Raw genomic sequence first — 22569 nt, forward strand, 5'->3', positions numbered from 1 at the left:
CCCTTTGAGACAAGCGGAAAGGTCGTTTAACTGTTAAACTGTTTTTTTCCATCATGCCAAATAATGGATGAAGATTAAATGGGGCTCTGTGTGGAAAAACAAAGCTGAGGTTGCTATGTGCTAGGTTTGGGAATGATGCATTATCAGTTTTTTATATTACAGTGTTCACAGCATTTTCATGAATAACAGCACCTCGGGACACTGGGACGGACTCATCAGAACTACAAAAAAAGGGTTTCCTAAAAGAGGGTTTCACAGCGATGTCATAAAAGAACCATTTTCAGTTCCCTAAAGTGCATTGACATAGGCAAGGCAGTTTAGATACATAATGTGACATGTTTTCAACTGGAACAGATAGTGACTGAGAAAAAAGTAGGCTGTGAATTTTATGAGCAAAATAAAATTAATCTGTTTCATGCAAGAATGGAGCTTGCAGTTGACCAGGTCGTGGAGGCTAAAAGTCAAGTTTGAGACCCTCAAGAGCATTATGAGAATCCCAATGGTGACGCTTGCTTTTCAAATCTATATTTATTGGCCATTATTGCCTTAATCTTATATTATATTAAAGTTAATGTTGGAGGAGCATATAAACAGATGCTTACCTCAATACCATGACAGTTCTTCTTGGCATCCTTCCACAATCTCATTTCATGCTTTATTTCTGTCCGCTCATTACTAATTGCATTTATTAAGTAGTTTGGTGGGACGTTAGTGCTTGAGTCCAGATTGTCTCCATGGTTTTCTGATTCTTTTAAACAATGTTTTCCAAGTAATTACGTATAGAGGGCTATAGGTTACTTATATCTTAACTAATTAAATAACTAAATGCTAATTAAATGAATACATAAACAATAGTTACACATTAATCTATTTCATATTGAGCCTACATTAAGCCTTTTTTAAAGTAATAACTTTTACTCATGGCAAAATATTTTCCCGGTGTGTTCCCAAAAAAAAAGGCAAACCTGCGCCCATTTTCTTTCAGTCAGTCCCATCCCTCAGCTCAGTCAAGAGTCACAAAAAAGGACAGTTAAGCATATCAAACTTATTTAACATTTTTCCTATTTAAAGCACTTTTGAACGTTTTATGATTCATTGTGTTATCTTATTATTTGAAGATTAACCAGCTCAGTAATGCTAATGCGTGTAACGTTAGCTAGCAATGAGGGGTCAACGCGCCATTACATCAAAGTTATCAACGGCGAGTGTTAAATATGCAGTGTTTTACACGACAGTTTGGTACTGGAAAATTAAGAAATTTATTTTTTTGTGCTTTTCTCAGTCGGACACAGACAAACAAGTCCCCTGATTTTTGTTTTTAAACCAGAGAGATGCTGACAGTCCATCTTCCACATCTCTAACCGTCACTCGAGCCCCAGAAACTAAAGCAACAGGTAAAGCAAACCCTCTCATTCACTATAAAACAATGATTTTTAACTTTTTGTTAATTGTTATTTATGATCCGCTTTGTCAGTTTCATCTGGCATATCGATGTGATGCTAATGATGTTTATTAAATCTGTCGAACAAAGTGGCTCGAGGAGCGTTTTGCTAACGTTAGTTATTTTAGACCTGTTATTTGCTCCTCACGTTTTCTAATTTGAAACCATACTAGCAAATTATCGTCATGCTTTTGAAATCAATCTTTTCAGAGCAAAGGCAGCGAGTGGTGGCAAATGACAACAGGATGGCTGTAATACTATGAGCCTAAAAGGAAGTAAGTAGAATTCTTTCTCATTTAATAAATTGATGGGCTTTAGTCTTGTATGAGACATAAATTGTCACATTATATAATACTAAACAAGTATATTTTTTCAGTTTTCGTTTTTGGATGAATTGCTAAATCAGCAAATGTAATGAAACCAGAAATGTATTACAGCACAAATGGCAAAAAGTAATTCTGCCATGATAACTCTCTGTGAGTTTAGCATGGTAATATACATGGCAATGTCAATGTATTTGGTCTTGGCGGAATAGATCTGCTATGCTGCTGCTGCTGTGGCAGAGCAAGTACAGAGACTTGCTACTGCAAGTACCTCCATGACATGCTGCTGTGAGCATGTAAGAAATATTGCTGCTGCACATATAACATATATGAGACAACCCCCCAACAAAGCAGGAGACACATAAATGGACAATACAGCCAAATAAATGCATGTCACTGAGTGTAAGAATATAAACTGCTGCATCAGTGGACATGCATATATTCACATTAACATTTAGTCATTTAGCAGACGCTTTTATCCAAAGCAACTTACAAATGAGGACAATAGAAGCAATCAAAACTAACAAAAGAGCAACAATATGTAAGTGCAAATGACAAGTCTCGGTTAGCCTAACGCAGCACACGTAGCAAGGTTTTTATTTATTATATATATATATATATATACACACACGCACACACACAAAAAGAAAAACAAGTAGATAGAATAGAAAAAATAGAAAGCTAGTGTTAGTTTTTTTTTTTTTTTAGATGGCACAATAATGCGTCGTTCACTTGCAGAACGCAAGCTTCTAGAGCAGTGATGGGCAAACTTGGCCCTTCCAGGCCACTTTCCTGCAGAGATTTGATCCAACCCTGATAAAACTCACCTGCCTGTGGCCTTCTAGTAGTCTTGAAGACAATGATTAGCTGGTTCAGGTGTGTTTGATTAGGGTTGGAGCTAAACTCTGAAGGAAAGTGGCCTGGAAGGGCCAAGTTTGCCCACCCCTGTTCTAGAGGGCACATAACTGTGAAGTAATGAATTTAGGTAAAGGGGTGCAGAGCCAGTGGTGGTTTTGTAGGTTTTGTATTCACACATACAGAAAGAATGAAAACAGGTCAGAATAGAACAAATACCCCCCAAACAAGCAGATCTATAATACATATGTACATACTGTATATACTGATGCCAATACATATGTACTGATGCTGCTGCAAAGAGCCATGTGAACCGCATGTATTACTATGTGTGCCTGGGCTACCATGCCGCCCGGCTTAGCACTAGTTAGAATGCGCACTATGTGTTGATGAGAGAAGACCCCAGCATCCACCTGAGCAAAATATATTAATTAAAGTCATTTGATAACTGTCATTGATATAACTTTTATACTCTTATTGTGTATTAAAGCCATTTGGATGACAAAGAGAGCAGCTACGGAAAACATCGACCTAAGAAATAAGCAAACGTGAACATTGAGGTTAAGCAGCTAATATGCGAACCCCGGTTGAAATGCATACAAACGGGAATGCTTATTTAATTTAAGCCTGTTCTCATGTCCTTAACTTGTCGGCATGTCCTCAGAACAATTACAGACTGCTTGCTGCTGCAGCTGTATAAACACAGATACGTAATCCTAATTTTGTGCTTTGTCTTCAAGGACAAAAATGGCATTGATGTCATTCGAACAACGATCCTGGCATGTCTATTAACATTCTGAAAGGAAGAGTCAGCAGATGCTTTCAAGACACACAAGGTAGGACACATGTAAGGACTACATTATATATGCTTGGGAACATGCATGGTTAGGATAGTCCTCTTAAAATGAAAATTGTCATGATTTACTCACACTCATGTTGGTCCAAACTCATGAGAATTTTATTAATATAAAAAAATATGATATTCTTTCATCATTTTTGTCTATCCATTGAAAGTCTAGGCAATCTTTATCATCAAGTTCAGTTTAATTTAGGCTTTTATTTTCATATAAACATTCAACAATGCACACATGTAGAGCACAGCAAATATTTTAAAGGGAAGCTGAAATGTGCATGCTTGAAAAATACTAACCAAACCTCAGTCAAGCTTAAATTTAATCAAACCTGTGTCTTGTTAGAAGACTTGATAAAACCGCTTTGTTCATGTGGATTAACTATGTCCTATGTACTTCTTGAAGGTAAATATTGATTGCCTAGACTTTCAATGGACGAACAAAATGATAAGAGTATTAAAAATACCTTCATTTTCCCCCCAAAACTGAACAAGATTTGTATCTGTTTGCTATGACATGATGTACTAAAGAACCTTAGGTTGATTTTATTAATTTATAATTAGTAGGTTTTTTTATTAAAGAAAATTTGATTCAATTCAAACTCTAGAACTTTCAGCTGATACACCCCTGAACCTTTTTCCCAATTAAATCCAGCTGACAACCAGCTCTGGAAGACATATTTTGAAAATTAAAGTACTACAGGGTTTTAAATGGGCACACACCCTACTAAATAAACACTACTCCAATCCTTCACATCTTGTTCATTTATGAAAATGTAAATATGGTGTCTTTCCACAAAAGGGTTTTTATGATATGTGGTGAAATACACTAACACTAACTTTTTTTTTTTTAATTGGCATTTATAAAAAGGAGCCTGACCAGGTGCAGAAGGCAGCATCATTGAGGGAACCCACTGGATGTTTTGATTGTCTGTGAGGATGAGGTGGTGAAGTCATCCAACCAGTGCACTTCTACTGTGTTTTTTTTTTTTTTTACTTTAGAGTACACTATAACTACTCAAAGCTCATACAGAAGCTGCTGTTGAATCTTGAAGAAAAATTTACATTTTACATAAAAATGATCCACTCTGTTTCTGGTGTTTTGTTTTTGTGTTTTTTTTTTTACCATTTTAAAATGGAAATTTTAAACAAACATATTTTCTTGTTTGTGCAGTCTTGACTTATTTGATAAAATGATTGTTTTATTGATATATTTCTGACTATATGGCCCACTGATTTTATTTTATGCTTAAGAATGTTTTGTGAAGTAAATGTTGTATTTCAATAATATTTCAATAAGAATACCCTCCTGTTCTGTCATCATTGCTTTGTACCAGTGGTATTTTATGCATTTTTTAAATTAAGATGAGAAAATAGAGAGACTTGTTAATGTTTAATATTCTCTTTGGTAAACTCCAAAGGATAGACTGCCAATATCTTAACATGATATGTTTAAAAAAAGTTATATTTAGCTTGACATATGTTATTATAATACACTGTATTATAATAACGTATTATAATATAATGTATTATAATATATGTTATTAAATACACTCAAAAATAACTGAACAGGATTCAATCATGGACAGTGGTTCCACACATTGGAAACATTTGATCTCTACTCAAATACTTCATGTGGGTTAAACAAAAAGGAACTGAGTAAACTCAACTAAAATTAGACATGTTGTATCATATCCAAATAACTTGATTCTATCATGTCCAAATTACTTAATTCAATCATGTGGAACCACTATCCATGATTGAATAATGTTCAGCCAAAAAGTAGTTTTTTTTTTTTTTCATTGTATTCTGTGTGGCCTATCCTTGTGAAAAAGAAATATACACTCTAAAAAAATGCTGGGTTGTTTCAAACCAACTTTGGGTCAAATATGGACTAACCCAACTTTTGGGTTAAAAAATTCATATACAAATCTAACCAAATGGACAAAAGAACAAAATAATTTTTTTGTTCTTTAAAAAAATATACTCAAGGGCAAACTAAATGTAATGTTTTCATACAAAATATACAGTTTAAATTTATATAAAATGCCATTTAAAGAGTGCTTTTTTGACATGATAAACGTACATGCATCTTTGTATGTATTTTTTCATGTTAGCACATTGAAAGAAGTTACTTTAAAGCATGATGTAATGATTTAAAATATACTTTTTATTTGACACTATTAGAAAGCATACTTTTTAAAAGTGTACTTAAGTGTTTTCATTAATATATTATCTGCAAGTACAGTTTTTTTCATATACTTTTAAGATTTGAAGTGCACTACAAGTGTTTTTTTTATACAAGGGTGGGTGACAATCTGTAAAGGGCACATTACACGCATTTCAATATAAATCAACCCTCAATATAAACTTTGTTACTCTCACTATCTACTGTGAAAATATACCAAAAAAATTTACTATCCACTTCTAAGCATCCAAAGAAAAATCCACAAAAGAACCGGACCGGACATCACAGTAGGAGTTCACAGTATCATATTTGGTCTCCTAATTCTGATCAACTTCTGCAATCGCATGTGTGCAGCAGCGGGGTGGATGGCAGGGCAAAACAATGCACTTTTAATTGACTGTGACAGCAGCCCACAGTCAGGGATGGGCAGTATTTCAAATACATGCATTTGAAATACAGAATATTTTGTATTTTGTATTTAAATACATTTAAGCTTAGTATTTTTGTATTTTCAAAATACAAAAATACTTTTTGCCAATCAACCTCTTAATTAGACTGCTGATTTCCTGGATCAACAAGTATACAAAAATACTAAATGCAAAAATACTAAGATTAAATGTATTTAAATACAAAATACATTTGACTTTTTCCAAAGGTATTTAAATACAAAATAGTATTTCAAATACATGTATTTGAAATACTGCCCATCCCTGCCCACAGTGAAAACCAACAGTTAACCAAATGCTGCCCATTTCTGGGAAGCTGCAAGAGACTGTAAACCAGATACCTGCTGTTTTCCTCTCAGAATGTAATTTCATACTGGCACCTGCCAGTAAAGTGCTCAACTGAAGAGAGTCTGGAGTGGGAGGACACCAGGAGGGGCGTGCATGACATGTCTGCTGATGTTCTTTTAGAGTGACCCAGAATATGCGTGAAGGTGAGTCCAGCAAACAATTACACCCTTCCTGATATGACGCTAAATGGCCAAGGAGATCCAAAGGCAATGTGATGCAGAGGAAGGACAGGACGAGACCATTCAAAAAGAAGCAAGGGAAGAAATTAAGTACAACATTAGAATGTTGTGTCTCAGAAGAAAACTACTTGCCAATCAAGCAATTGTTTAGGTGTCAATAATTAGATTAGAATTGAGCTTTGGGTATTGGATGTAAAACAACATAGGTCACCAGGGCTGCGTTCAGCCCCGACAAAAATGGTGCAAAACGTTTTTTAAATGATTACAGTTTTTCTCAATTGCTTTGGCTCAATTCTTGAATAAGATTCGGATCTCTAAATAGTTCATTGAAATAATATTCAAGAAATAATAGTTTCTTGTTCACACCAGATTTAAATTTCTTATTCTTATTTAAGCAAATTGCATGTGTTTTGGCACATGTGTGCACAAGACAATTGTCTACGATTTGTACATGCATGTACAGGCTTTTTGATCAAAACTGATGAGTTACTACTTTTCACAACTTTGTGAGCCATCAAATGCACAATTATTCATTCAGTTATCAAAATCAGTCAGACATACATATATATTCCATAAATATATGGCACGAAATGTTCATGATGTCTGCTAAACTGGCAAATGTTCACTTTATGATTTGGACATGCAAATTTTAATTTTCACATTCACATTGCTACAGAAATAAATGAACTGTAAACATACAAATGTGAAAAAGTCGTTTTCTGTTTACTACTTGACTTTTTGCAGTCAACTTTTACCTACTTTTTAAAAATGTATCTAAAAAAGATTTGGGCAAGTTACTACATTTTGCAGACATAGAGTTGTGATTGCACTTACAGTCTAGAAAATGTAAAGATGGATTCAAAATTGAGCCAAAGCGATTACAGTTTTTCTCAGTCGCTTTGGTGCATTTCTCACATCACTATTTACATTTGCACAACACTTAGTTCAACCTCCACAACATTTAGTCATTTGTGCACATCATAGTAGCAGTTTCTCATTCCTTCGAACAAATTGCAAATGCTTTTGGACATGCATCAATTGCTTTCATACAACTCTCTGCTGTTTTATAACATTATCATTTGCTTATGTCATGTCAGTCAAAATTAACTATACTTGTGAATGCTGAATAGTCATTCCATATAAAACTAATAGTCCTCATTTCATTGCTTGAGTCATTACATACAAAAATGTTGAACTAGTTGTCAAAATCTGTCAAGCAAATTTTACAAATTTTTTAAAATCTTTTTTTTCCTGAAAATGTCTCCTAAATTGAACAGTTTCTCTCAGGTGAATCTCAACTTTCACTGATGAGAAGGGGTGTGTGAAGCATTAGTTGCAACCAATGATAAGCCACTTCTCTACAATCACTGTCAGAGCTGAATCCCATAAACCCCCTTAAGAAAAATTGTAACAATACTCTCCAGATGTAAAATTGACTCCATTCCATCTCCACCACAAACTTGATCAAATGTTTATGTGGTTTAATTTGTCACCAACAAAAAAATACTTTTTTTTCACTTTTTTTTATTTTCATATGCCAACTGCTTATAAGGCAGACAGACGGACAGACAGATGATAGATAGATAGATAGATAGATAGATAGATAGACAGATAGATAGATAGATAGAGATAGATAGATAGATAGATAGATAGACAGATAGACAGATAGAAATTAACTATACTTGTGAATGCTGAATAGTCATTCCATATAAAACTAATAGTCCTCATTTCATTGCTTGAGTCATTACATACAAAAATGTTGAACTAGTTGTCAAAATCTGTCAAGCAAATTTTACAAATTTTTTTAAATCTTTTTTTTCCTGAAAATGTCTCCTAAATTGAACAATTTCTCTCAGGTCAATCTCAACTTTCACTGATGAGAAGGGGTGTGTGAAGCATTAGTTGCAACCAATGATAAGCCACTTCTCTACAATCACTGTCAGAGCTGAATCCCATAAACCCCCACTTTACAAGCATATATGAACCAAGCAGGACATAGTGTGTACCATTTCTACAATACTGTGACACAGAAATGGAAGGTCAGCCTCGTGGAAGAGGGGTGAGGGTGCGGGGAGGAAGGGGAAGGGGACAAAACAGGGGAAGAGGAAGAAGAGGCCAAGTACATAGGCGGATCCCTGATGAAATCAGGGCTACAATTGTGGATCATGTTGTCAATCACGGCCTCACAATGGCTGAGGCTGGTCGAAGGGTGCAGCCAAATGTTGGGAGAACCACTGTAAATTCAATTATTCAAACATTTCGTCGGGAGAACAGGTGTGTATAAATGGACAGTAATTCAGCACTAAACAATCTGCACTGCACTACTGTCATTGTGTCATACATGAAGCTTGCAGTGGGACAAGAACTTGTCACTGTACATTTTACATTTAGACGTACAGCTTTACTGCATCACACATTTAGTGTATTGTAGTGTACAGTAGTGTTACAGTAAAGATTTGCCATATTTACTGTAATTTTACTCTGCACCACACAGGATTGCAAGACAACCTTGCAGAGGTGGAAGAGGGCCCCTTTTTACTCCGCAACAAGAGGAAGCCATTTGTGCAATGGTGATTGCAAACAATGCCATAAGGTTGAGAGAGATACAAAGTGCTGTTATAGAGGATGACAACATCTTTGGGAATATTGAATCTGTTTCAGTCGCTACAATTGACAGAGTGCTCAGGAGGAATGAAATGCGCATGAAACAATTGTACAATGTGCCATTTGAACGGAACAGCGACAGAGTGAAGGAGCTCCGTCACCAGTATGTACAGGTAAAACATGTATGTGTTCTATGCATATTCTAATGTTCAGTGCTGTAAACTGTTTACTTTGTGTAGTGTCATGCACTACACTTACATGACAGTTCTGTGTATGTGTATTCACAGTGCATACTGTACAATATGTTGTCCAAAATGCATTATGTTACACAGGAAAAGTTGTTATAGTTTTTCTCACTCCCTCTTCTGTAATAAAGCATGTACTGGAGCTGGAGGGCAGGGAACCGCTGCACACATTCATATACCTTGATGAGGCGGGTTTCAATCTGGCAAAAGGTAGAAGACGTGGAAGGAATCGCATTGGACAGAGAGCAACCATTGATGTCCCAGGCCAACGAGGAGGGAATATTACTATGTGTGCAGCCATCTCAGAAAACGGCGTCCTCACCCATATCCCCCGTCTTGGTCCATACAACACACAACATCTGCTGACTTTTTTAGACACTCTTTACAGGGACATAATCCCTGAGAATGAGAGGGGTCTAACTGGAGACCATCTGAGCAAGCATGTTGTTGTTTTGGATAATGTGCGTTTTCACCACTCAGATGTCGTCAGACAGTGGTTTGCAGCACATGATAGGATGCTGGTGGCATATCTCCCTCCCTACTCACCATTCCTAAATCCAATAGAGGAGTTTTTCTCTTCCTGGAGGTGGAAGGTATATGACCGGCATCCACATACCCAAATGGCCCTGCTAGCGGCCATGGATGCAGCATGTGATGACATCACAGCAGAGTCCTGCAGAGGGTGGATTCGCCACTCGAGGAGATACTTTCCTCGCTGCATTGCAAGAGATGATATTCGCTGTGATGTAGATGAAATTATGTGGCCAGACAGAGAGGAACGTCTGGATGTGCATGAATGATTACAGTACTATGTATGTTGTATGTTCAGTTCCAATATGTACTGCAATGTTGTGCACAGCTCTACCCAAAGGGAGTTTATGTTTGTTGTAAATAAGGGTGTATTTTTTCTTTTGCACAATGCTGTGAACAAATTAGAATTGCAAAGAGCATATGCAGTAAAAATGTGAAACATACATATTCAGTGTCTTGTACTCAGTTACCTCACTAAATACAGTAATGTGTAACTTTACTGTATTTTTCAAATGGCTGTGCAAATAGTATATAGTGCTGTCTTGAGCATTTTCAGGTAGTGTCACCAAGATCTGACTTTTTTGCATTGGAAAACATTGACAGAGTAAACTGTCATAATGAAAACATGACAAAGCCATTTGACTATCTTGTTCATAAACAATGGTGTCAGGACTTTTCATCTTGATGACACTGACACTTTCATTGACATGAATACTTGCTTTTGAGGAATGACCTATCCATTTTGAGCAAGTGACACGCTTTTGCAGGTTATCAACTAGGTTTTGCAGTTTGTACTAATTGTTTTGAGAACTGCATTAACTGTTGTGCAAATGTAAATAGTGATGTGAGAAATGCACCAAAGCGACTGAGAAAAACTTTAAGAAAAATTGTAACAATACTCTCCAGATGTAAAATTGACTCCATTCCATCTCCACCACAAACTTGATCAAATGTTTATGTGGTTTAATTTGTCACCAACAAAAAAATACTTTTTTTTCACTTTTTTTTATTTTCATATGCCAACTGCTTATAAGGCAGACAGACGGACAGACAGATGATAGATAGATAGATAGATAGATAGATAGATAGATAGATGGATAGATGGATGGATGGATGGATAGATAGATAGATAGATAGATAGATAGATAGATAGATAATCTATCTATGTAATCTATGTAATGCAAATTATTAAAGTCCCTGTTCGAGTAAAGATAAACATGCACATTTCCTCTGTTGGCACGCAGTGATGCCCGCAGGAAGGTGCAACAAGCGCTAGTTTGTAAGGTATGCGGCAACGAGCTGTTTTTTGACTGACAGTTGAGACTATCCAGTTAAAAACGAATCATTTTTGACAGTCCCTCTAATCTCTGATATTGGCCAATCAGAGGTCGGATTAGGCGGTCCTTATGCAAATATGTTGGCAAGGGAAACGAAACCGCTCCATTCATCCTCCCCATCATAGAGAAGAAACAAATAGGTGGCGTTTCTCGGTTGAAGTACAGTTTACTCCTCCAACCGCGAGAGTACAAGTCACTTTGAGCGATACATAAAAGACCGGATACTTCTCTCACGATATTTGGGTGAGTAATATTGTATCTGTATTGAAATAGTTATCTACTTGTCTCTTGTCATTTCATTTTTTTTTTCATAACGTGCGCATTATGAAAGCCTTCAAGGTTCGCTGAATACAACATACAGATTTTATATTTCAGTTCGTAACACTTGATAAATTGATTCACATATTAAAACACAATAATAAAACAGCGTTCACTTTTTTATTTGCTATAAAGGGACAAATGTTTTTTTAGAAATGTGCGATTATAAGTTTTACGTTAGAAGATTAACATGTTGTTTAATCTTAATCATGCATTGATATATGGTGCATTCATATAAATGTAATTAAAGTAAGACTAAACAAAATGGAATTTACATTTGAGCTGCGCCAATAGGCTAATAAACTCATAATTGTTCATTTGGTTATATATTCAGTGTTAAATTGGCTTGAGGTTTATATACTTACGACTTGGTCTGTTGCATTTATTAGCTTGTGCTATTGACACGAGCTTAGGGCGTTAAGGTTTGTTTATGAATAGAGCAGTGCCAGAAAAGTTCATGGATGCGTGGATGTGAGTCAGTGTTGTGTCTGCACCACGGATGTATGAGTGGGACAACATGGCTGTGTCTCAAAACCTAGTCAGCTGCCTTCCTAGCCAGCATTTTTGGCCATCTGAAGTGCTTCCAGCATTTTGGGCACCATAGGGCACTGCAGCGATTCTGGGCATCATTATAGAGAATTTTTTGGCACCATGGACTCATGCAGCATTTTTGGCCATTATAGGTGCTTGAAGCAGTTTTGGGAATCATGCCTGCAGCATTTCTGGACGTTTTTGTCAGCGTGCTGTGAGCATCATGCCTGCTTACAGCATATTTTAGGCATATTTCATTGCTCTAGGGATAATTGTTGGGCTTCACAGGTTCATACATTATATTTTAGAAATATTTCATAGCTCATATTTGGGCATCATGGATGCATACAGCATTTTTGACTATCATTCATAGGTGCGTTGAACATTTTTGGGAATCATGGACTTGAGCGTCATTTTTGGACATCATATGTGCTTGTAGCATTTTTGGGCATCATATATGTGTGCAGCCTTTTTCTTTCTGCAGCATTGTTTGGCATTACTTGTGCAGCTTGCTGTGGGCATCATATGTGCGTAAAGCATATTTTAGATATATTTCACAGTTTAGGGATCATTTTTGGGCATCATGGATGCATGCAGCATTTTTTGGCGTCATAGGCATATGGCAGTTTTTTTTTTGGCATCATAAGACGCATGCAGAATTGTTTAGGCATCATAGGCCGTTGCAGCATTTTTGGGCATTATAGCTGCATACAGCATACTTTTGTCTTATTTCTAGGGATCATTTTTGGGCATCATGGATGCATGCAGCATTTTTTGGCATCATAGGCATATGGCAGTTTTTTTTTTGGCATCATAAGACGCATGCAGAATTGTTTAGGCATCATAGGCCATTGCAGAATTTTTGGACATTATAGGTGCATACAGCATATGTTAGGCATATTTCTAGGGATCATTTTTGGACATCATGGATGTGTGAAGCATTTTGTGGCATGATAGGATGTTGCAGCAGTTTTGGGCATCATAAGCTCATGAAGCATTTTTAGTCACAATAGGCTTTTAGAGAATTTTTAGGCATCTGGCACCAAGCTGTCTAGGTAAACAGCTCACGCAATTTTAAAACACATCCCATGTATATTCCATTTCTTTCTTTGTGAATGTGTGCTTGTGCTCTTACATTTTTAAACAATCTGCATATAAACACTCAACGTTAATAAATAATTGACTGTTCTTTGAGTGCTCTGTTCACTGGTCACCAAGTGCTCAACACTGAACTGTCTCTAAAATGATCAGCAGTGAGTTGTGAAAGCATCAGCGTGTTGGCACCACGTCTGTTTGCATCCATGCTGCCATTTGGATGGGCCTTCGAGTGACCATGAATCTTCAATGAGCTCAGTATGTCTCACGGCCACTGCTCATTAAGCTCAAATAATGAATGGATGCAGAATTGGTTACGTATGCTTAGATAAAACACGGCAGAGGGCAGAGAGATATGGGATGGCTTCAGTGGTGAGAAGAGTGGAGGTCTATGGCCTCATTACTTCATCTGACCATGACACACTTCAATTGCTGAAGTGCAGGGTGATTGTAAAAGCTGTACTTAGTTTGAAATGTCTGAAAAGTTGTCCTGTTGTGGAGGAGCTTGGCAGCAGCTTTGTCCTTTAACCCTGTAAAGCCTGACATAGTCAGAATTCTTTTAAAAGCATTTTATTGAACCTTTTGATAAATATAATGAATATATTTTAAACAGTTTGCATATGTGTGTTTGTTGAGTGTCATATTTGATACATCAGGCTTTTATGGTCCATATAGTATGATATAGGAGAATATGGAGCTCATATTTGAACATGAATGATGGCAAATATATATAATACAATACAATCTTGAATGAGAGATGTACAAAAAAAGTCTTAAAATTAAAGGTTCCAAAAGGGACCCAAAAGAACATTTCAGTCAACAGTTCTTAAAATCTATTTTTTTTCTAAGTGTGAAGAACATTTTAAAACCCTTTTTCCACTATAAAGAACTTGTTATGCAATGGAAAGGTTCTATGGATGGTTCTTCATGGAACCATGAATGCCAATAAAGAACCTTTATTTTAAGAGTGAATGTTTTTCAATAAAGTCTGGCTGACGTATTATTTTTGATACTCACATTTTCACGATTTTTCTACAAAAAAAAACAATGTATAGATAATCAAGTAAACCTTGAACCTAAAGTTCAGGTAAGTTTTGATCAGGTTAATAATTTAGATACCTCATAAATTTGCATATCGAATATGGTACAGTAGGCTTTATAGGGTTAATGGTGTTTTTAGGTAAACTAAAAGGTAGTACTAGACTGTGGATGGGTCATAGGGTCAGCACACATACGTCCAACTGTCCCCTTGATGTTGTCCCCAACAAGAGCATTGGGCAGTATCGCACTACACTCACGTGCATGGCCGACTGACTGATTACGTCACATGCTCTGGTTATCATGGAGATGGATGGCAGATTTAAAATGGCTGAGCTCTGAAAGCTACACACAGTTGCCAGCTTTTTGGCGGGACCGATCTAATGGCCTCTCGGCGGCTCGATATGGAAAAACAAAGGAATGCCTGCATGGAAGAACAAATGAGGACTGTTGCGTTTTTTACCCTCAGATAGGATCCTGTTAATATTGTGCATGTTCATCATGTCAAACAGAAGCGGTCTGGCTTGTTTCCTTTCTGTTAATCTTTTTCTTTTTTTTCTGGCGTTGTTGTTATTGTTGTTCTTTGCTCTGCTTCCTGTTCTGAATTTGAGTGAGAGGCAAGTATAGTGTCATAACAGGGGGATGCTGTCAGATACATTTAGCAGCTGGAGTTATTGGATGACGCCCCGGGGTGTTAGAAACAAATTGTTCAATGCTTTACCCAACATGTAACAGCATATAGATAAGGCAGGATATGAAATTCAAACCATGATAAGGCTGATTTTGAGAAGTAGGACTGACTATTCCATGGCAAACATAGGGCCTGTTTACACCTGGTCACTTCATGCATTTTCTCTGATCGGATAGCTATTTGATTTGTTAAAACGGTTCCATTTACACTTGGCCACATACGTGTGTCTCTGCAAAACGGATATTAATCCGATCTTCAATTCCCGCGCTATATGCAAATTTATTGGAGTTCACGTCAATGAAAGCAACAAATATGCGCTGCATTTTATTCATCATCAGCTAATTTCAAGATCAAAGACTGCAATAGGAGAGAGAGTGGCATCAGCACTCGTAAGATAATTTAGTCTCACTGCCTTTAATGAAGACGATTGTGTGTTGAGCATCTGCGACTTACTTTCAGTTTCTCTTGCTGCAGTTTGTGCATCGGCTTGCTGAAGAGAAATACTCTGTTGCTCATCTGTGGCGATGCATGTTGCATTAGCACTCTCATATATAACCTCATATTAGCCTATAAAATGCTCTCACACGTTTATTATTTTAACATTTTGGGAGGAGAAAAATTGACATATGTGGTGTGCATTTATCCAGTTTAATCTGGAATGCGTCCCAGACCACCTCCTGAAGTGGTTTGAGCGGTCGGATTTAAATCTGTCTCGAAAGCGTTTCGGAGGGCATTTACACCTGGTCTTTTCACGATTGGATAGCTAATTGCCCAGGTGTAAACAGGCTCATAGTGTTGGCATATAATGACAGCCACTGTGCTTTCAGTCTAGTATTCGGTGCAGCACATCCATTAGGATCTGACTGCATGTCAGTTTTGAGCCTATTGATTTTAACACAAATTGATTTTACATTGAACTGGCAATAGAAAATAAGCATATATGTAACATTTGCACCTCCCGAGAGGTGGTATTTCAAACTTTTGATGTTTACAATTGATTTGCACAGTTTTATGACGACGGTGCACCTGTGTGACACGCCGTTCTGAGTACTAAATACTGATTTTGCTCAAGAGTTATTATTCCAGCATCTGGAACAGCCGTTTAATGGTACAATATTTTGTTCTGCTTAACAGAGATGGATGGCATGAGCTTATTGAAATCAACTGTTTACAATGTTGTTGTTTTGTACTCTAGCAGTGACAGAACCACAAACATGGTAATGATTTTATTTTTAAAATATTTTGTTTAGCTGGTTAGATTATCTTATGACAACCATCTTTTGTATTATTTTCCAATAATACAAGGAAATGAACTGAATGTTTTCAAATGTATAATATATTATATTGTATTATATTATTTAAATTAATATTAATGTTAATTTTATATTATATTATTGGTCATACTTAAGTTTGGGCACCACTTCACCACTATTAACTACGACTTTAGCCTCAATAAACTCCTAATTTGCTGCTTATTAATAGTAAGGTAGTTGTTAAGTTTAGCGATCTAAAATATGGTCATGCAGAAGCCATTAATATTTGCTTTATAAGTACTAGTGAACAACCAATATGCTAGTAATATGCATGCTAATAAGCAACTAGGCCTAGCTGTGAGAATTGGTCCCTAAATTAAAGCGTAACCATATTATTTATATGAGATTTAATACCAGATGTTTATATATAGGCCTATGTAAGTGGTGAATGCCCATGCAAAACTTGCTGCCACTGTGCCACAGTGTTGTTGGTATAATTCTGTTTTCAGTATTCAGTATAATAAATATGGTTTTTCATCTGACATCATCTGGCAGGTGAAAATGCTTAGAAGGGTAATAGCACACCTCTACTCAACAAGCCGCATGAGTGAGCTATCATTCAAGTCTGTAGCAATGGTGTGGGTTGATTTTGTGTTTGTATTAGGGTTCAAATCACTCACCCTGCTTGCCTTGAATAACACTTATTGGTATTACTATTAACCCGTTTTTTTTTTTAACTCAATGCACAAAATTATCTCTAATTCAGAACATAAAACAGTTGGTTTTTGAGGAAGCATTAGGTAGTTTCATTGTATTCTGTGGAGTGGAACTATAGTGCTTTTAGGTTCCTCAAAATACAGCATTATGCTTTTTTGTATTTCCAGCCGTCAGCCACAACAGTGTTGCATTAGCAGATACAAATGACAGTACTTAGTACATACAATATTTTGAGAGGTAGAGAGCAGGTGCGGTGACCTTCATTGGGTTGCCCTCTTCTCCTGAGAGAGGAGAATATGTTTCTTCAGCACTGGAGTGGGGAAACATCACTATAGAAACACCAGAGGGTCTAATTTAACATGATGCTGTGGGACTCGTTTAGAACCAGTAAACATGACTAGTTGTTTTTATCCCAGAGAAAAAAAAATATTGCTTAGGGGTTGCTCTTTCATAGCTCAGGAGACGTGATTCATTTTAGTATCAACTTTGTCTGAGATGTTTCTCCGGAAAGTCCTTAATGTAAAAGAAATAAAAATACACACAAATTAGACTTTTTTGGGGGGGGCATTGTAAAGAGCTCAAATAAAATTATCCTTGATATTTTTGGATTTTTTTATGAGAAATGTTTGGGTCCATATTGAAATATCTGAAATTGATTACAGAGTTTGATATCTTGGCAAATCTGAGCACAGTCTAAAACAGTGAGTTCTGAGATGGAGCATTTGTCTTTGAAAAAGCAACAGACTTCTACCCAAAGAGATAGTTCACCCAAAAGCTGTATGACTTTCTTTCTTCTGTAGAACATGAAGCAAAATATTTTGAGCTATATTTCAACTGTTTTTGTCCATGCAATTAAAGACAATGGGGTCCAAAACAATGCTGGACCTTAATATATAGACAAAAATCAAGATGCATCTATATAACTGATTATATTATTGCTGTTTAGGCATTTGTTGCTTTTAGAAGATCCTACATTTAGTGTCCCAGCTCGAGAACATAGCTACAGTTCTGCAGTTGCTAAGTAATTTTGTTTGTCTGTGCCCCATACCCCGCATGGGACGCAGCAGCCCCTTGCCTACTACAACTACCTTAAATTACTGCCCTGAACCATCTGCCACCATGCCCTGTGTGTGTGAGTGTTGTGCATTAGTAGCTGTGAGAAAAAGTACAGTTAGGGACAGAGAGGGTTTTTATTACTGACCGATACAGGGGAAAATAAAGGGACTATGTATTTTCCCCACTGATCTGTTCATGTATAATTGAAGAATCTCCTTTATGTTGCCTCTTTCGCTCACAAAAGCTCCTTTGGCAGATGATGATGATGATGACTGACCGTTTTGGATGTGCCCCTTTGACTCCAGATAAGCATGGTTGACCTTTAGCGTGCATATCTCCAAACAGCTGCATTATTTATGCCCGCTATTGGTTGTTATGCCACATGAGTCAGTGGAGAATTTTATGACTCACCTGTAATTGAACTGCAGTCATGAGAAGGTGGCATAAAAAGCTTCAGGAGTGACGTAAACATCCATAAAACTTTCATAGGCTGAGAAAAGGATCATAATATTAACCACAATTGCTGATCGTGATTTTGTATTTTTCCAACTTACTGTATATATTACTTTATATTATATAGTAATGCTTCTTTAAGTGAAAAGTTAATTGAAAACTTTGGAAAAAAACAGTATAATGTTTGAATTAGAAAAAAAAAGAAAGAAACAATAATTATCGAGGAGGGACCTCTAGGTATTGGTCGATAACTGAAACGGTGCTGTTATATATCATACATCCATAAAAATTTATTATTATTTTAAATAATCTTTATTTATTTACAAGAAAAAATTATATTTTGAATGCCATTTTTTAAATGCGGTCTTACTTTTTTTTTTTTTTACTGGTTAAGTTTACTTGAGATAATTCCTTCCTGAAATGGCTAACTTAAAATTTCAGCCCCTGAATAGAAAATAATAAATCAAATTTAAGATGAGTTGATTTTGCTGTTTCATGCGAAGAAAGAGCAAAAATAAGCCAAAGAGAACATCCATCCATGGCAAAGCTTCTAACCAGTTGTTATTTGCTGAATTTTGTGACACAAGTGTTGTGAAAGCTTCCTGGTCTGTTACCAGGACAACCAATTATTCACCAGTGGTATCTTCCCAGGGTTTTGATAAAGCACACTTGTAACATGCCACTTTTGTCCACCATAAAAGGGCCGGAACATTGTTGTGAAAAGGCTAGCGTCCTTACAGGGTACTTAAAGCACCCTCTCCATTCAGGTCAGTGATGCTCAATCGGATGTGTGTTTGTGTGCTGGACTGGTGCATAAGTGTGTGTCCTGTTTAACCTTTATATGTTAATAACACATTTAAGTACGGTAATATCTCTTCAGAATATAGAAATTTTGTTTTAAGTTGTTTTTACCTATATTAGTTGCTAAAAACATGTTTTCTATCTTTAATAATATCTGTAAATATATCAATATAACAATATCAATTTCATGATTTCTGAGGCATTCTCGAAAGCACTAAATGTCATTTTGAAATAATTATCTAATATATCAAAATAATGCAAAGAGAAAAGCAGCCATTTATCCTTGTGTTTTGATAGACAGGATTAGATGAACATGCTCCTCCCGAACCTTCATTTGGAGCTCCATTTGTTTAAATGACAGCTACTTCATTGCGTTTGATCTATTATGTCTGACAATGCAGATAAAACCCAGTTTTTGTCTCTGTGAGGTTCATGGCCCCTGTTACGTAGAGCTGTCATAGGGAGTTAAGAGAGAGAGTTAAAGGCAATGATGGAAGACAGTGGTGACTGGAATTGGTGGTAACTCTCAGCAGAGACACATGCACTCAGGCAAGAAACTCAAAGAGACGCCACAGCAGTTTTTATTGGAACAAAATGTCAGCAGTCTTGAAGGAGTAGTTCACCCAAAAATGAAAAATTGCTGAAAATGTACTCACCCTGGCCTCAGGCCATCCAAGATGTAGATGAGTTTGTTTTTTTCATCAGAACAGATTCGGAGAAATATTGTATTCACTTGATCACTTGCTCAACAATGGATCCTCTGCAGTGAATGGGTGCCGTCAGAATAAGAGTCCAAACAAATATGACAGTTTCTGTGTGTTTCTTAGGTTTTTTTCTTAGGGTTTAAATCTAGAAATCTCTAAACTACTTTTTCATCTCTCAGTTGCTTCTGCCATTTCTGCCTGTCAATCTCGAAAGAGTTTGCAGAGGGTCACTGAGGTGAATAAAGTCTGTAAGAGACTCAAATTGAGTCATCTCTTCTTTTCTCGTTCAATCTCTGACTGTTGCCAGTACAATGTCCTAGCCTTGAAAAAAAAAAATTATTTTTCCCACCTGGATCAGACCTGTATGTCTTTGTACGTGTGTGTATTTGTGTGTGTGTGCTTCTGTCTATGTATGTGCGCTGTGGTGGAATTAATCCACTGCCAATATCCCAGTGTCCAGCACATCTCGGCTCCCAGGGTTCTCATCTCATTTGGTGGCTCTTAAAAGGAACACTCACAGACTGATGTGGCTGGAATATCAAAGACATCAGCAGTGACCACACAGGCAATCACTGTCCATCGATCAATCTGAGTGACAATGGAGAACTGATGAAAGACAGAAAGTGATAGGAGAAGCCATGAAACAAGGCCACAGACATTTGCTCCGTTTTCTTGCTGACGGGAAGGTAACAGCTATACGTGACTCTGTAAAAAATCACTGAAAGAACATGAAGCATAATTAATGTGTATGACCTCTTGGTCTCGTCACAGGAATTTTGTGAGAGCGATTCATTTTTTGTTCATTATAGTCTTTAAAGTCAACATAAAGTCAAAATAGACAGTATTTACTTTCTTAATACACACACCTTGTCTTAATATTCAAGTTATTCTAAAGAAACAATAAAACAATATTTACCTGATGTCACCTAGGTAGCAAGGGTGGGGAAAATAACCAGTAGTCTTGGGAAACATTGGGGCTCAACATCTTGGTTCCCAACAAAATCTATCTACTATATGTATATAATATTTTGCTTGTAAATGCATCACACTACTGAAATAAAAAAATGCAAATGCAATTTCATGTTGGCGTTAAGTTTATATACATATAAGAAAATCTGAAATGCAGTGTGACATTACATCTAAACCGATTTCATACAATATTTTTCAAATTTTTATATTAGTGTACATGCCATTTTATGACTATTATTTAGACTATTATTTTTGTGTTTTAAAACATCCATTTTTCATACCACAGATTTATTTAAATTGGTTAGCTGTCAACTAGTTAAGGCAAAAATAAATAATTAAATAAATAGTAAAAAAAACTAAGAAAGGTGACCAATTAAAGCATGTAAAACCAGACATTTTCCCTTATACATGCATGTAAATATGAATCTAAAATCCTGATGTTTGAGTGTACTTCCAATGAACTGTTTTGATATTCCTGAGAGGAGTTTAATGTTTGCTTTAAAAGAGCAGTTGTTAGAAAGCTATCAGAGCAGTCATTTACCTGTTCGGAAGCCTAAAGCTAACCATGTAGCCCTGTCTGTCTGCCCTTCAGAAGTTTCTTTTTCACTGACAAGCCAGCGACCTCTAGGGCAGTTGCATGTGGTTCAAGCAGCTTAAAACATGAAGCATTAATCTGCAACGCCTCACAGATAAGCATCACTTTGCTCAAATAAATAGAAGTGGCGTAGTGATGGCAGCACCTTTACAATGTCTCCCACATTTCCTCCCTCAGCACTGCTAGACTAATCCGCAAGCAGCCGTCATAATCCTATAGGAGCCACAAAAAAGCCAGCATTCGTTGATAAGCAGAAACGTCCCCTTGGGTGGCAAATGAAGCAGGAACTGACTCAGACAAAAGCTCAGGAGAGATTTTATTCCACAGCAAACAACTGGGAAAAGAAGACTGAGTTTCCATTGTAACTCTAAGACCCAATTAAACCATTAATTCTCAACACAAGCCAATCAGAAGATTAAAGGTTTTTGTGTACTTTGTATTTTTTCCATTCGTTTTAAGACTGCCCATATTTCTTATCAGCTGAGTTGCTTTTGGAAGCTCAATTTGCTGCAACATTTGCTCTTCTGACATTAAATTGAGCCTTGTCCATGGCTGACGATGGGGCTGCTCTGTCCAACCTTCACCTTGGACACCAAACACAGCTGGTCTCTGGCCCTCTTAAAAACCCCCTCTCCCTCTTTAACACATCCCTCACCTTCCAGACCTCAAAGGCCTTTTTTACACCTGTTGTTAAGATGGGTTTTCGTCAATCCGATCAAAAGTGGATGACATTTAATACAGGCGTAAATGGGTTCTAAAATGTTTTGAGATTGTCCACTTTCGACCACTTCCAGAAGAAGTCAAAAATGATAAAAGTGCATCACAACATTCAATTCCAACTTCACTATATGTTGAGCCAAAACAACTGAAACGCTGTTACCATTCATATTCATAGAAGGGGGAAGTCGTGGCCTAATGGTTAGAGAGTCGGACTCGTAACCCAAAGTTTGAGGGTTCGAGTCTCGTACCGGCAGGGAGTGGAGGGGGGGGGAGGGGGAGTA

The 22569-nt window shown here is 36.7% G+C and overlaps 2 protein-coding genes and 1 long non-coding RNA gene across 6 annotated transcripts in view; all 3 read left to right on the top strand.

Moving 5' to 3' along the window:
• The first annotated feature begins 1327 nt into the window (after positions 1–1327).
• On the top strand, positions 1328–4505 carry LOC107709284 (uncharacterized). The gene is made up of 4 exons (XR_001636478.1): positions 1328–1394; positions 1652–1716; positions 3360–3455; positions 4341–4505. It is a non-coding gene; the product is annotated as an uncharacterized LOC107709284 (long non-coding RNA).
• A 1998-nt stretch (positions 4506–6503) lies between these two features.
• LOC107709279 (visinin-like protein 1) overlaps positions 6504–22569 on the top strand; it is a 32933-nt gene continuing 16867 nt past the window's right edge. For 3 of the 4 annotated variants that reach the window (XR_001636476.1, XM_016513737.1, XM_016513739.1), the window contains exon 1: positions 6504–6594. Coding sequence is in view for 2 of the 4 variants with exons in the window: in XM_016513737.1 (XP_016369223.1) it covers positions 6585–6594 (10 nt within the window). In the remaining 2 variants the exon portion in view is untranslated. Of the gene's footprint in view, positions 6595–11483; positions 11591–22569 lie in introns of those variants that run through there. The other variant, XM_016513738.1, reaches the window with a different exon arrangement.
• On the top strand, positions 8371–10861 carry LOC107709276 (uncharacterized). The gene is made up of 3 exons (XM_016513733.1): positions 8371–8904; positions 9125–9407; positions 9611–10861. Exons 1-3 carry the CDS (start codon positions 8663–8665, stop codon positions 10277–10279), a joined length of 1194 nt encoding a protein of 397 aa, XP_016369219.1. The 5' UTR covers positions 8371–8662; the 3' UTR covers positions 10280–10861.

The sequence above is a fragment of the Sinocyclocheilus rhinocerous genome, unplaced genomic scaffold, assembly GCF_001515625.1.
Source record: "Sinocyclocheilus rhinocerous isolate Xijiao unplaced genomic scaffold, SAMN03320098_v1.1 scaffold206, whole genome shotgun sequence".
NCBI classification, from domain to species: domain Eukaryota; kingdom Metazoa; phylum Chordata; class Actinopteri; order Cypriniformes; family Cyprinidae; genus Sinocyclocheilus; species Sinocyclocheilus rhinocerous.

Excerpts from the sequence above, each read along its gene's own strand:
- LOC107709276 (XM_016513733.1), top strand. The coding sequence starts at position 8,663 with ATGGAAGGTCAGCCTCGTGGAAGAGGGGTGAGGGTGCGGGGAGGAAGG. Across the intron at positions 8,905-9,124 it reads ACATTTCGTCGGGAGAACAG|GATTGCAAGACAACCTTGCA; the intron begins GTGTGTATAAAT and ends TGCACCACACAG. Across the intron at positions 9,408-9,610 it reads TCCGTCACCAGTATGTACAG|CATGTACTGGAGCTGGAGGG; the intron begins GTAAAACATGTA and ends TCTGTAATAAAG.